At 51.7% G+C, this 12,954-nt stretch overlaps 6 protein-coding genes across 6 annotated transcripts; 3 read left to right on the forward strand and 3 right to left on the reverse strand.

Annotated features, from left to right (window-relative positions):
* Positions 1-1,017: 1,017 nt before the first annotated feature.
* Positions 1,018-1,734, forward strand: N7459_000017 (haloacid dehalogenase; the record flags this gene model as incomplete). The annotated part of the gene is made up of 1 exon (XM_056939202.1): positions 1,018-1,734. The coding sequence occupies one exon, from the start codon at positions 1,018-1,020 to the stop codon at positions 1,732-1,734; it is 717 nt and encodes a 238-aa protein (XP_056803482.1).
* Positions 1,735-3,002: 1,268 nt separating this feature from the next.
* N7459_000018 (uncharacterized protein) lies at positions 3,003-5,318 on the reverse strand (the record flags this gene model as incomplete). Its single annotated transcript, XM_056939203.1, has 4 exons — positions 3,003-4,208; positions 4,263-4,593; positions 4,683-5,072; positions 5,239-5,318. 4 exons carry the CDS (start codon positions 5,316-5,318, stop codon positions 3,003-3,005), a joined length of 2,007 nt encoding a protein of 668 aa, XP_056803483.1.
* Positions 5,319-5,809: 491 nt separating this feature from the next.
* N7459_000019 (flavin-containing monooxygenase) lies at positions 5,810-7,425 on the forward strand (the record flags this gene model as incomplete). Its single annotated transcript, XM_056939204.1, has 2 exons — positions 5,810-6,097; positions 6,148-7,425. 2 exons carry the CDS (start codon positions 5,810-5,812, stop codon positions 7,423-7,425), a joined length of 1,566 nt encoding a protein of 521 aa, XP_056803484.1.
* Positions 7,426-7,661: 236 nt separating this feature from the next.
* On the reverse strand, positions 7,662-8,410 carry N7459_000020 (uncharacterized protein; the record flags this gene model as incomplete). Its single annotated transcript, XM_056939205.1, has 2 exons — positions 7,662-8,071; positions 8,125-8,410. 2 exons carry the CDS (start codon positions 8,408-8,410, stop codon positions 7,662-7,664), a joined length of 696 nt encoding a protein of 231 aa, XP_056803485.1.
* Positions 8,411-8,920: 510 nt separating this feature from the next.
* lcp5 (small subunit rRNA maturation protein LCP5) lies at positions 8,921-10,072 on the reverse strand (the record flags this gene model as incomplete). Its single annotated transcript, XM_056939206.1, has 1 exon — positions 8,921-10,072. The coding sequence occupies one exon, from the start codon at positions 10,070-10,072 to the stop codon at positions 8,921-8,923; it is 1,152 nt and encodes a 383-aa protein (XP_056803486.1).
* A 349-nt stretch (positions 10,073-10,421) lies between these two features.
* Positions 10,422-12,550, forward strand: N7459_000022 (transmembrane 9 family protein; the record flags this gene model as incomplete). The annotated part of the gene is made up of 4 exons (XM_056939207.1): positions 10,422-11,523; positions 11,578-11,915; positions 11,991-12,426; positions 12,483-12,550. The coding sequence occupies 4 exons, from the start codon at positions 10,422-10,424 to the stop codon at positions 12,548-12,550; spliced, it is 1,944 nt and encodes a 647-aa protein (XP_056803487.1).
* Positions 12,551-12,954: the final 404 nt, after the last annotated feature.

Consider the following 12,954-nt stretch of genomic DNA (forward strand, 5'->3'; position numbering starts at 1 on the left):
GGTCCAACTCTGAAGCGCTGCAGTTTGAGCGCCTGTGGCAACGGCAACTGAACCCAGAGGCTCCAGCAAGGAGACGGAAGCTCAGCAGAGCATGGCAGGCAGGATGCAGCGCAGAGAGACGCCTGAGTCGTTCTCATCGCGACGGCGACGCGGAGGAAAAAAAGCCGCCGGCGACATGTGATGCTTATGTAAGGACCCCTCACTTTCCAACCTGGGAAGGCGCTTTGCTTGTTTTGTTGATCTGTTGGTTCGATGTAGATCGGGATAGTCATCTATGTAACTAGCTGTATAGTTGAAAGATGCTTGTGCCAGACAAGCCACCGCAAATCAAGCATGACTCAAGGGAGGTCGAGGCTCTTCTCGGCTCTAGCCGGGAACTGTCAATGTTCCCCTGCACGCTTGACTTGCATATACATACATCGAAAGGACCAGATGCCGATCCGACGACCATGTACTTCTCAATGTACGTCGATATAATTTGTTCGACTCCTTTGAGCTGTGGCGGGGGTTATCACGGAAATGATGTCATGCTACATCAGGAGGAATCACGATAACTAACTAACGAACTAGTTACCTAGGTAGTTAACTGACTCCGAGCGTTGATCAGATTCATCATCATGATTATTATCAGACATCATTTATCCCGCAGGAATCAGCAGCTGACCGGTATCTACCGTAGTGGAGATTCCATCAGTTGAACAGATTATCTTATTCCCAAGCGTGGGGGCTTGCCGGGACTCGGATCTCCACTGAACCGCCGCCCGATGCGCCCTGTCCATGACATGGATTTCGTCTGACGGTACCTGAGCTATTTGAGGAACACTGACTCATTTTGATTTCTAATCGAGAACAAAATCGTGCATGGATGGTTCTCAAATGAATTGGTAGATCCACATTATATTTGGACATCGACCGCCAGTCTAATTCTGATATTCGACAATTATTGATCCGCCTGAATTGATCCAAATTGGCATTATCTGTACCGTGTGGTCGTCTCCCAAAGCGTCAGGAATTACCATGACATCCGGCAAAGCTACCTTTAAAGCCGTCTTCTTCGACTTCATGGGCACCTGTCTTGATTGGCACGCGAGTGTGGTCCAATCCTCGCCCTCCGTCATTCCGCAAAGCAAGAGGTCAAATTTTGCCTTGGAATGGCGCAGGCAGTACTTTCATGAAATCGATGCACGTTTCCGCCAGGATCTCGAGCCCGAAGACATTGATATCACGCTGGCTCACTCCTTTGAAATCGTTCTGAGCCGCTTCCCTGATCTGCAACCCCACTTGGACCTAGGTAGCAAGAAGCGAATGATTGAAGCATGGCATTCTCAGCCCGCCTGGCCCGAGGTCCAACAGGCAATCCAGACAATTCGAGACAAGCTCGGCCTCGAGGTCTTTGTTCACGCCAACGGTACTACTCGCCTGCAGCTGGATCTCACCCGTTCCTCGGGACTGGGCTTCAACATGCTATTTTCTAGTCAGCTACTAGGACTGTATAAGCCAAGCCCGCGTGCCTACGAAAAGGCATTGCAACTGGTCAAGCTACAGCCAGAGGACGTGGTGATGGTCGCAGCACATGCATACGATCTTCGCGCGGCGCAGAAATGCGGCATGAAAACCATCTATATCCATCGGTGGACCGACGATATCGACGAAGACATGGAAGTGGTTCAAACGGAGTTTGATGCGTTTCTGGAGGATATGACTGAGCTCCCCGAGGCGATTGCAACGCTATAGCAGTTTTGGAAGTCAGAAATCGGTATAGCATTGGTGTAAGAAGACCTTTTTTACAACTACCTAGGTAGCCAGGAAGCATGTTATTAAACACCTTGTGTTAATCTTCATCGACGTAGTATATTCTTTGGTACTAGATATAGCTTCTTCCTTACCAAACCGATAATCATGGATCCCAGCGACTGCCAAGCTAAACCTGGATCAGATAAAGGACGGCGAGAATAAATGCACAAGAACCACATGGAAACTTGTTCCATCAGATTCTGATGGCTACCTGCGGTTAACAGACTGTCGCCGCAGCCTTGTTGATAGCACACACTTCTCTCTCTCTCTCTCTCTCTCTCTCTTCTGGTTTTCTTTTGGACATCCGACTCCGAGTCTTTTTTGGTGCCCTCTCACCGGCTAGCAATGGCTAATATGTCAGCGCCAGCGAACATGTGCGGACCGAGATGGTCGAGACCCATAACCTTAGCGAATGGTTGAGTTGTCTGGAACACTATCAAGAAGCGAGGGAATATCTACATCGATGTTTATGCTGCCATCGCGATAGAGTGGGTGAGATGTGGATGAGGTATGGCACGATGTCTAGCATACTGTAACCACTGTCAAAGTCATCAGCAAGGATTCGGTAAACATGGGAGGTGGTTCCATACAAGGCCATATCCAGCTAGTCAATACTTCATTACCACCTTGGCTTCATCCAGTTGATTTTGAACGAGTTTTCCTGCTGGACATACCGGTGTTCCACGGGCAGTCTGCGCAGAGTTTTCAAGCACTAAAAGCTTCCACGTTGCCCTCATATCGCATCAGTCGAAGCGAAGACTCACAAAAGGAGAATCCTCCGATAGACAATATCCCTGCTGGAATCAACTGTACTGCCGTTGGAATCCTCCGGCCGGTCGATGAAGTGGTGCCCTAGTTGATCCAGAACCCGAGGACCGAGCTAACCTGGTATGCGTACTCGAGCATTTCAGTCAGGATGACGGGATACCGCGGGTAGAAGACGTGAAACTGGCCACCAGCCTGCCATGCAAGGTGCTCATCTGAGCAATCACAGTGGTACTAAATGAGACGTGACAGCCAGATGGTTGGAGTCAAGCTCTAGGTCGCACGATTTCGTATTTTCTCTTCTTCTGTCCCTTAAAGTTGACCAATTGATGGATGGTAGTATGAATGTATTCAACCCCTGCCCACCAAGGACTCCTGTATGGTACACGATGTATTGGTATCATTGGATCAATAAATCACAAAGTCGGGAATAGCGCTTAGGGTCACTGCACACCCACTGGTCGTGCCCCGTTCAGATTCACCACACGGCCACCTCCAGCCGGGGCTGGCGCACCACCAAACCTGGCCGGTGGCGGAGGTTTGACCCATCCAGGAACAGTGGTGTCTTCCTTCTCTCGCGTCGAAATCGTCTGCCAGACATTTGGGAATCCGGTTGGCAAAGCACCTCGAAGTCGAGCGCCAGGAATGGCAAATCGAGGATTTCGATGAGTGAGGTAGCCATGCATCAGCCCCTGTGTCAGTAATGATGCGAGAATGGACTCAAGCTCTCTAAGGAGCGGGCAAGGCTCGTCCGTTTGAATACCATCTTCGGCAACATCACCATAAGGATTCAATTCGTATCCCTCATAATCGGGCTCCGGGGTTCCGTCGACCAACTGACCCGACACATTGTCCTGCCAATGACCTGCTTCAGTGAAGAAGCCATCGGGCGAGAGAAAATCTCCACACTTTTCAAGCAGTTCGTGATCGGCGTCAGAAGCAGTGGTATTCTCTATATCCACAAGCCCCAAAAAGTCCGGGTCTGTGGGCCCAGAGATGGTCTGTGAACCATAGTCATCTCGAGTCGATAGTTTGTGACCAATTCCATTGGCCAGTAAGTTTCCATGCCGTAATTTGAGCCACTGCGTGGCTACAACTAATTTTTGCAGGTACAGATAGGGCGGGGGACCACGCTGCGCCTGCGCTTGCAGATCCCCATGGAACCCACCATGAATGAACACCTTACGGCAGAATGATCGCCAAACTAGAATTTCACATCGGTTGCGCAGTGTGAGTAAAGTCCCCTTCTGTGCAAACCATCGAGCCGTGGGCGAGCCGAGAGAAAGATGCTCGCGGAAAGCAAGATAATCACCACGAGCGATTAAATGGCATAGAGGCAGGAAGTGTTCTGCCAGCCCTTGCGCCTCGGGTCGCTGTAAGAGTGCCTGTGATGGGAAACGACCCATGACGATATTACACGGAATGAGGTACGTGAGAATCAGGCGTCGCTGGCTGATGGCTTGCCGGTGGCATTGGTCATAAGCAGCCTGCAGCGCAACCTGAGCGACAGAGAAGAGGCTGTTGGAGAAGAGGTAGCGACCCAGGTAGTAAAGATAGGTGACGCGTTGTGAGGTAGGAAAGTGCGCTAGAGGAGGAGATTGGGCGCTGATACTGGCGAACATCTGCTCGGCATTGCGCAGCTTGCCGCACTGTGAAGGTAGTCAGCGACAAATTCCTCCGGATACATGCGGTAGGCAACGAACCTGAAAAAGAAGTTTCAGACAGAGGTTAGCCATCAGGTAAATTCCCTTCCGTTTGCCTTCGGTCTGCCCATTCGGGCCCGGAGTGCCACTGCGATCAGTCAAGCACTTGATAAATGCCTCGCGTACCACATTTGCGGACTGTTCCACCAAAGTCACCTTCTCAATGCTCTCGTCATGATCTGTGTGACCTTCCATGCGTAGGATATGTGCAATCAACTCAGGTCGGCGGTCCAAGCCCATCGCCAATTTGGCCAGGACTTTGGACAGGTAGAGGACGGTGGGGAGAACGATGACGCCCATCTGGCTATCTCCAAGCGCAAGCACACATTGACTATGGTCGAATAGGAGCAATCAGCCATCGAGTCGCGAGCCCCCCCATATCTTGGGACAAACCGAGTGGAAAGGAAATCGGCGACTTACTTCAACAGTCCCTTGAGTAAATTATAGGTCTCGAGCAGATTTTCAACGTTGACATCGCGTAGAAATGTAAGATAGAGTTTGACAAAAATCGGAAAAGCTGTCCATGACGAACTGCCCTTGCTGTGCGGCACCAAAGCTTCGCAACGTTGTAGCAATTCAGTATCACTCTGAGCGCCTGGTCGGTATCGTTGGCGCAACTCCTCGATCATTCGCTGGTAGAGATCTGAGAGCGGAGGTTCAATCTGGAGAAAGTTCTGCAGCTGATCCCCATCCCGATTGCGAACAAACTCGCTTAGTTCCCCAAGGAATTGGTCCAAGATGGGGGCTTGACCCGCCATGGCCAGAAGCGCAGGGTTGGATGGGTCAAGGTAGATGTTGATTAGGGAGAACCTGTGGAGAAAGTTGCTAGTAATGTCGAGAAATGAATGAAGGCACCACCATGGTGAGAAACTGTCGCAGGTCCCACAGTTCACGAATGTGCAGGTCCGGAGTGAATGGATTGGAGGTGAATTTGAAGCGCGGAGCTGCGACGGCAGAATGGTTCCACCATGCTCACCGCCCTTGCAGTATATTTAGACCGGCTTTGGTCCGCTTGTCGAGCAACAGAAAAGGGGGAAGGAAGAAGACAGAAGTCATCAAAAGTCTCTGTGGCAGCAAGGGTCCAAGGCAGTGCAGTTCCCACCACCGAACTCGGAGCTGCTCCGAATCAAGTGCTTTGCCATCATGTTTTCAGGATCCCCAGTCGGAGGTGACATAGCTAGTTAGTTACATAGTTTCAGGTCGCATCTCTTGGCTGTTCAGGAGATATAGACTCGCCCCGTTGAATAGTAAATCCTAATACCTCCGAGATTGATTTGTTCTGTCTTGGTCGCGAGCATGTTGGCCGCCTCGGTTCCTAATGGGAGTGACGGCATACGGGGGAGTCTGGCTGTCTTGCTTTCTGCTTGCGACATGATGTCATGGCATCTCCGTCCCACGATAACCAGTTAACTAGCTAACTACACAGTGGACAATCACATGGGAGTGATTCCTGTTCCATACTCCACGGCATCACGTCACTGTCGGGTAAGATACAAAATCCGATGCCTCCCCAGGCAGAGTTCGTCCCATTTCATCCTCCAATTGCCATGACGGTCACCACACGATCCTCCATCCCAGCTGTGATCCGACACCCGTTTGTCGAGACCTTTACGTGGCTGTATGTATTCCTCCAGGCCATACTCAGATGGGTCTTTGCCCCTGTCCCCCCGCCTCCAACTGCGAACAACAATTCCAACATTCCTCGGAAGAGAGTTGCTGTCATCGGTGCTGGTTTGACGGGTGTCTCGTCCGCCGCCCATTGTGTTGGCCATGGCTTCGACGTGCAGGTCTTTGAGTCAAGACCCAAAGAACGAGGTTTAGGTGGGATTTGGAGTGTATGTGCCCCCTTCACCTACAACGACTCGTCTCCTGACTAGGATATTAGCGAGTCAATTCCACCTCCGCGCTGCAGGTGCACAGCTTGATGTATCGATTCCACCCATCAGTCCATTACGACAGCGCCTATCCGAGCCAACAGCAGATCAAAGAACAGATTGTGGATCTCTGGAAACGCTACGACCTTGAGCATCGCACCGTGTTCGATACACGTGTCACGTCCGTCAAGAAGACCAAGGATGGCCAGTGGATTATCAACAATGACGACGACCAGTACGGCCGATTTGACGGTGTTGTGGCTGCTGTCGGTGTTTGCGGAGACCCCAAAATGCCTCCATTGCCCGATCAAGAAAAGTTCAAGGGCCAGATATTCCACTCGTCCAACTTGGATGGCAAAGATGCCAAGGGGAAACGTATTCTCATTGTCGGCTCTGGGGCAAGTGCTATTGAGGCCCTGGAATTCGCTGTCAAATCTGGCGCAGCGGAAATTGATGTCCTCTCGCGATCCGACAAATGGATCATCCCGCGGAACATACTGGTACAATCATTACTGGCCTTCAATATCTTCGGTCAAGAAACCTCGCTTTCCTGGATTCCCGAGGGGTTGCTGCGGAGATTCTTCTACCGAGACCTGCAGGACATTGCGCCCACTGACGATGGAATCTTCACGCAGACCCCGATGGCCAACTCAGAGCTCTTCGATCAGATTCGCGAGGGCAAGGCCCATTGGTTACGTGGAGATATCGTCTCAGTTGAAGAGGACGGCGTGCTGTTCAACCATCGATCCAAAGGGGTACCTAAAGGAGGGCCCGGCAAGGAGCGACTGATCGAGGGTGACATTATCGTCATGGCCACTGGTTTTAAGCGGCCGTCGCTTACATTCTTGCCAGACGAGGTGTTTGAGGAGCCCTATGGCCCCCCGAACTGGTACCTTCAGGTCTTCCCACCCAAGTATCCCGACATCTGCGCGAACAACAGTACCTACATCAATGCCATTGGCACGGTGGGCAACATGCATATCGGCATTTACACACGGTTCCTCATAATGTTCATGACCGACCCTTTGACTCGTCCCACTGAAGAATGGATGAAGACCTGGATTGACTTTACTCGATTTATGAAGCGGTTGGCACCGACTGGAGCTTTTGATTTCTTCACCTATGCGGAACTTATCTACTGGTACGTTTTTGTGCTGGCGGTCAACCCTTTCCGATGGAAGTGGGCTCTATTTGTGTTTTTCGGAATTGGCCGTGCTCTGCCATTGATGTTCGTGCAACAAGAGAATCTATTCCGCCGGGAATTGCGGAAACAGCGCAAGACCCATTAAGTTATACGATCATCTCGGAATGCAACAAAATGAAATGACCAATGGTGGATCCGTGACAAAGGCGAGCAACTTGGCCCATGGACATGAATCTCCCGTTTTTGAGTTTCTTCATATGAGAGATTCAACGTCAATGACAGCATTTTTTCCTCAGCCAAGTACCGATGTGTCCACTAGAGATCGAAGCTTCGATTGATAACGCATTAGGAATGACGTAGCATGTAGTTAATATTCTACAATCACTGGTTTTTGACCTCGGGAATCTTTCTATCAATGCTGTACGCTAGATTCCCACCAACTGCAATTCTGCTGGGGAGGTAGCCTTTCTCCTCGAGCCACAGGATTGGCCACAGCAACGTCACACCCAAGACACAGAAGAGGGTTGCCATCACATGCCAGGCCAGGACCAACCAATGCCCAACGTGTGGCAGGACGAATTTGACAAACTCCGACGTCTGGTATAGATCTTCCTGCTTTGCAATGTAGTACATTGTCTTATCGCCATTGGTGGAAGCGTCACTCTGAGTGGAGTCAGTGGTGAGATCCAAGACCGTCGTCAGCGTCACCGGTGAGACATGGAACGGGACAATCCAGATCGTGAAGATTTGAGACATGTGAACATAGAGCTTGAGATGGTCTTCATCCATTGCTAGACATGCAAAATCAGCGTGTTGTCTAATCAACAGGCCTACCACGACCTACCGATGGAATGGATCTCCATATGGATTCGCGGTGACATGATCTTGTACCATTGGAAGATCTTCGTCACATACCATCGGCTCCCATCAAAACCGGGGACCCGGCAAAAAGGATGGACAAATGCCGCATTGCGCGTAAAGAATCGTTCGAGCGTCTTTTGTTGCAAAGAAGGCGACGACTGCGTGAGAAGACGGATCACCGTCGGGATTTCGACCACTGGAAATGGGATTTCAATATAGTGCCAACACTTGGATGGGTAGAGTGGGTCAGTCTGACCTGGATTCTCCATGACTTGTGACTATGGTTTTTGCAATGGCAAGTTGGGGAGACGACGAGTTGCGTGATAAATAGCCGGTTGGGTAGGTAGCTAACTAACTAGTTGACAGAGGTCAACGTGTCGGTTGCGATGACATCATGGTCACCCACGGACATGTGCCATCGGCCTCGTTTCCCTTGTCCCCTCACAGCCCAACATAAAGATCCACAGAGACACCCCTTAAAGCCATCACTCTAGACAGCCATGTTAGTATTGACATGCCCAAGCCCCACATGTGACTCGGCATCCCGAAGGCAGGGAGCCGGTCTTTACCTCAATGAAAGTTGGAACCCAGAATGGTACTTCCCCGTACCTACAATTTGATACCAGTCATTCGAGTCAATGGCATAACAGTGCATGTCAGCTTGTGTATAATTTGATCGTGCGCTCAGTACATATAGTCACCAGCGGTGTCAAAATGGCCCATACCAACTCCAGGAATGACCGAGAAAGAAAACCACCAAATGAATCAATCGCCTTTGTCTATCGCTTCCAACTGTCAATCTTCTTCCGGCGTTTGTCGAAAATCTCGCCCATCCCCACGCCATCACTTCGTTGCCCATCCTCGTTTGCTTTTCTCTTCCGGCTCCTTTCAAGCGCGGCGCCGCCGTTCCGAGCCCGTCGAGTAAGACGCTCGATGCGATCGGCTCCCTCGGTGAGGCCCTTCCACTCATCACCGCCAAATGTAGTGTCCCGGCCGGAGCCTTTTCGCTTGGCCATTTCCTTCTTGGTCTCCTTGGGTAGTCGGACAAAGTTCGTCTCTTCGTACCTCGCTCGCTCGGCTTCGTGTTCACGGTCTTTCTTCGATTTGGTCTGTCGGCCACCAGAGAGGATAGTACTGCCGATGCTTGGTTCCGCCATAGGTGCCGAAGACATCTCGGCGCTGACGAAATCGTCAATGACATTGGATCGGCGGGAGCGACGATCTTCGCGCTCCCGGCGTTCCGTTGTTGGGAGAGCAGTGGGCATGATTTTCGGTGGACGATAAATGCCATCGGATGGCGCTTGCTCGGCTGACTTGGGCTGGGACTGTTTCTGTGCCATCGTTGCTTTGGAGAATGCCGAGATGTTGGGTCGATAAGCCATCTCATCCATGTCTTCCTCCTCGTCCTCCTCGTCGCTGTCGATATCACTGCCACTCGCATCCTCCGAGTCTTCATTTGTACTGGCGGGTTTGGCTTTCCGGGCCTTGATAGGCTTGGATGGGTATTCTGTCCGCTCCGCATCCTCTGCTGCCTTGACGACTTTGTCGACTTGGTACTTCAGCCGTCCTTCCAGTGGACGCACGCCTCGGTCGAGGAAGACCCGCAGCTCGACCAGTTTTCTCACCACTTCGTCCCGGAGAGAGCTGTCTGCAGTCTCCTTCTCGGCGCCATCTAAATTCTGCTTTGATGATGCCCCTCTCAATTGAAAAATAATCAAGAAGACGAGGTTGTGGAGATAGGAGAGTAAAATCTCGCTTTTCGTATCGAGAAGGGAAATGCCATCTTGCGGTGGCTCAATGGAGACATCGGAGGGTGCGCTCTTGCGAGGAACGGGAAGTGAAGAAGCGGAACCATTCAGGCAAGACGTGAGGCTCTCAACAAGTACAGACAAACTCTGAGCGCGCGCCGGCGCCGTTTCTGCAGAAGCCATAGCGGATGCAACACCATCCAAAGCCGCGCGGGAAATTTTTTGGGGTTTGCTTATCAGCACGTGAGGGGCCAGGGCTCTGGTCACGTGGGAAGGCATCCTCGATAGTCATTGTTCGACGCGGCCATTCTGTCCTTCTTCAGTCCCGTCAATACTCCGGGCACGAAACCACGCATACTGCCGCGATCCCTTTTCTTTTCATCGGGTTCTAACTACTTACGGTACGAAGGTGTGCCCAATAATCGCAATCTACTTTGGTTGTTGAGGGGGGGAAATATAACAAAAACAAAACAAAGCTCGAAACGCCCCATGAAGCTGGCTTGAGCGACTCTCCGAAGTCTCCACGCTCACCATGCGGTTTAGCGACCGGGCGTCTCTCGTCGCATCGGCTTTCCTTGCAATCCCTTCCTTGTCAACCGCATTTTACCTCCCAGGAGTCGCACCGACTACCTACGACCAGGGTCAGCCTGTCCCGCTCTACGTCAACCATCTTACCCCCGGCCTCTCACGCGATGACCAACTCCATTCCGTCTTTGCATATGACTATTACCACCCGGCATTTCACTTTTGTCGACCAGAAGGTGGCGCTCAGGATGTGAGGGAATCCCTGGGAAGCATTCTGTTCGGCGATCGAATCCGCACCTCCCCTCTCAAATTGCAAATGGCGCAGAATGAGACGTGTAAAGCAATATGCGGGGAGGCCCAGTTCGACGCCCGAAGTGCCAAATTCACCAATCGCCGGATCTCCCAGGGATACAACATCAACTGGCTTGTGGATGGACTGCCAGCCGCGCAGCTGAACTACGATGGAAATACCAACACCAACTTCTACAATCCCGGCTTCTCTCTTGGTGACCTCGACGAGAATGGACAATCCCTACTGAATAACCACTTTGACATAGTGATTGACTATCACCGCGTGGGATATGGTGGCAAAGACAAGTACCGGGTAGTTGGTGTTCTGGTGCAGCCCGAGTCTCGTCAAGATTCACGGCTCCTAGACGACGGAACTGCCGAGTGTGGCACACAGGGCAACGTCCTGACCCTGAATGAGGACGGCGACACGGCGGTCACCTGGACATACAGTGTCTACTGGAAGGAATCCCCCACGGCTTGGGCCACTCGGTGGGACAAATACTTGCATGTCTACGATCCCAAGATCCACTGGTTCTCCCTCATCAATTCCGCCGTCTTCGTTGTATTCCTTGTGGGCATGGTGAGTATGATCCTGGTGCGCGCTCTCAAGAAGGACATTGCCCGCTACAACCGACTGGATTCGATCAGCCTGGAAGATCTGGACGGCACCTCGGCCGCCGTGGAGGATGGAATCCAGGAGGACTCTGGATGGAAGCTGGTTCACGGCGATGTCTTCCGTTGCCCCAAGTCCCCTCTGCTGCTGAGCGTCATGCTGGGTAACGGTGCTCAGCTTTTCATGATGACCGGCGTGACCGTTGGTAGGCCGCTCTGCTTCAAACTTCCGTTGTGCTCTTTATTGACTTCGTGTATAGTTTTTGCTCTCCTTGGTCTTCTCTCGCCTGCCAATCGTGGGTTTTTGGCTACTGCAATTCTCTTGATCTCTGCCCTTTTCGGTGCTATCGGTGGGTATGTATCGGCACGAGTATACAAGGCCTTTGGCGGCGAGGCCTGGAAGCGCAACATTATCATGACGCCCTTGTTGATTCCTGGGTTTATTTTCGGCACGTTCTTTTTGCTCAATCTATTTGTTTGGGCCAAGGGCTCTAGTGGCGCAGTGCCATTTACCACCATGCTCGCCCTGGTCCTCATCTGGTTTGTTATAAGCGTACCCTTGAGTGTGGCCGGAAGCTGGGTTGGATTCAAGCAATCGGTACGTTCAGAGTCATATTGCAGTAATTAGCATTCTCCTTCGTCTCGGCTGATACTGATGTTGCGATTCCCCTAGGCCATCGAGGGTCCGACCAAAACCAACCAAATCCCCCGCCAAGTGCCTCCCATGTCTGGCAGCCTTCGCACCATCCCGTCGATCCTCCTCACCGGTATTCTGCCCTTTGGTGCCATCTTCGTCGAGTTGTACTTCATCATGACTTCTCTGTGGACCAACAAAGTCTACTATATGTTCGGATTCCTGTTTTTGTGCTACGGCCTGATGATTATCACGTCGGCAGCCACGACCATCCTGCTAGTTTACTTCCTGCTGTGTGCGGAGAACTATCGATGGCACTGGCGCGCCTTTGCGGGCGCAGGCATGACTGGTGGATACGTCTTCCTGAATGCTCTCATCTTTTGGGCAACGCGTGTGAGCTTCGGCGGCCTGACCGGGGCAGTGCTGTACGTGGGCTACTCGGCCCTGATTGGCTTTGTTGTCTTTATTCTGACCGGTTCGTCCCCCTCGCTTCCTCCAACTCGACTTCCAACTCACCCTGTCCGTACGCAGGCTCGATTGGCTTCTTTGCCAGCTGGGCATTCATTCACCGCATCTACGGATCCATCAAGGTGGATTAGATACTCGTCCGTATTCAACCCATTTTTTTAAGCCATGCATCTTCATCCTCAGCGCCCCTGCCCCTGGTGCCCTAGTCTCTTTCTCCCCATGTTTTGATAGCCTGCCGACGGATGCATATGATTTGTCACTAATTTCTTATTCTCTTGTTTCCTTGCTGCTGCAGAGAGATAGATTGGTTTCCTTTCCCCCCTCTTTGCACAACGGCGTCTGTGTGTATATAATCCCTAGGTAGTATGGGCGCACATACCAAATTTGAAGTAGTCATGTCATGCCAAGCCCTCGGATGGTCTGGACTTCCTCGCCACTTCCGGCGATTCGTGATTCTTTCTGATCCTCAGTAACTTGAACAGCCCCCGGTTTGGAGTCTTCTGGCCTTCTTGCTCCTCCAATCTCCGACTTCTTA

Source organism: Penicillium hispanicum (genome assembly GCF_028827665.1).
Source record: "Penicillium hispanicum strain IBT 35686 chromosome Unknown utg000001l_segment0_segment0, whole genome shotgun sequence".
Classification (NCBI taxonomy): domain Eukaryota; kingdom Fungi; phylum Ascomycota; class Eurotiomycetes; order Eurotiales; family Aspergillaceae; genus Penicillium; species Penicillium hispanicum.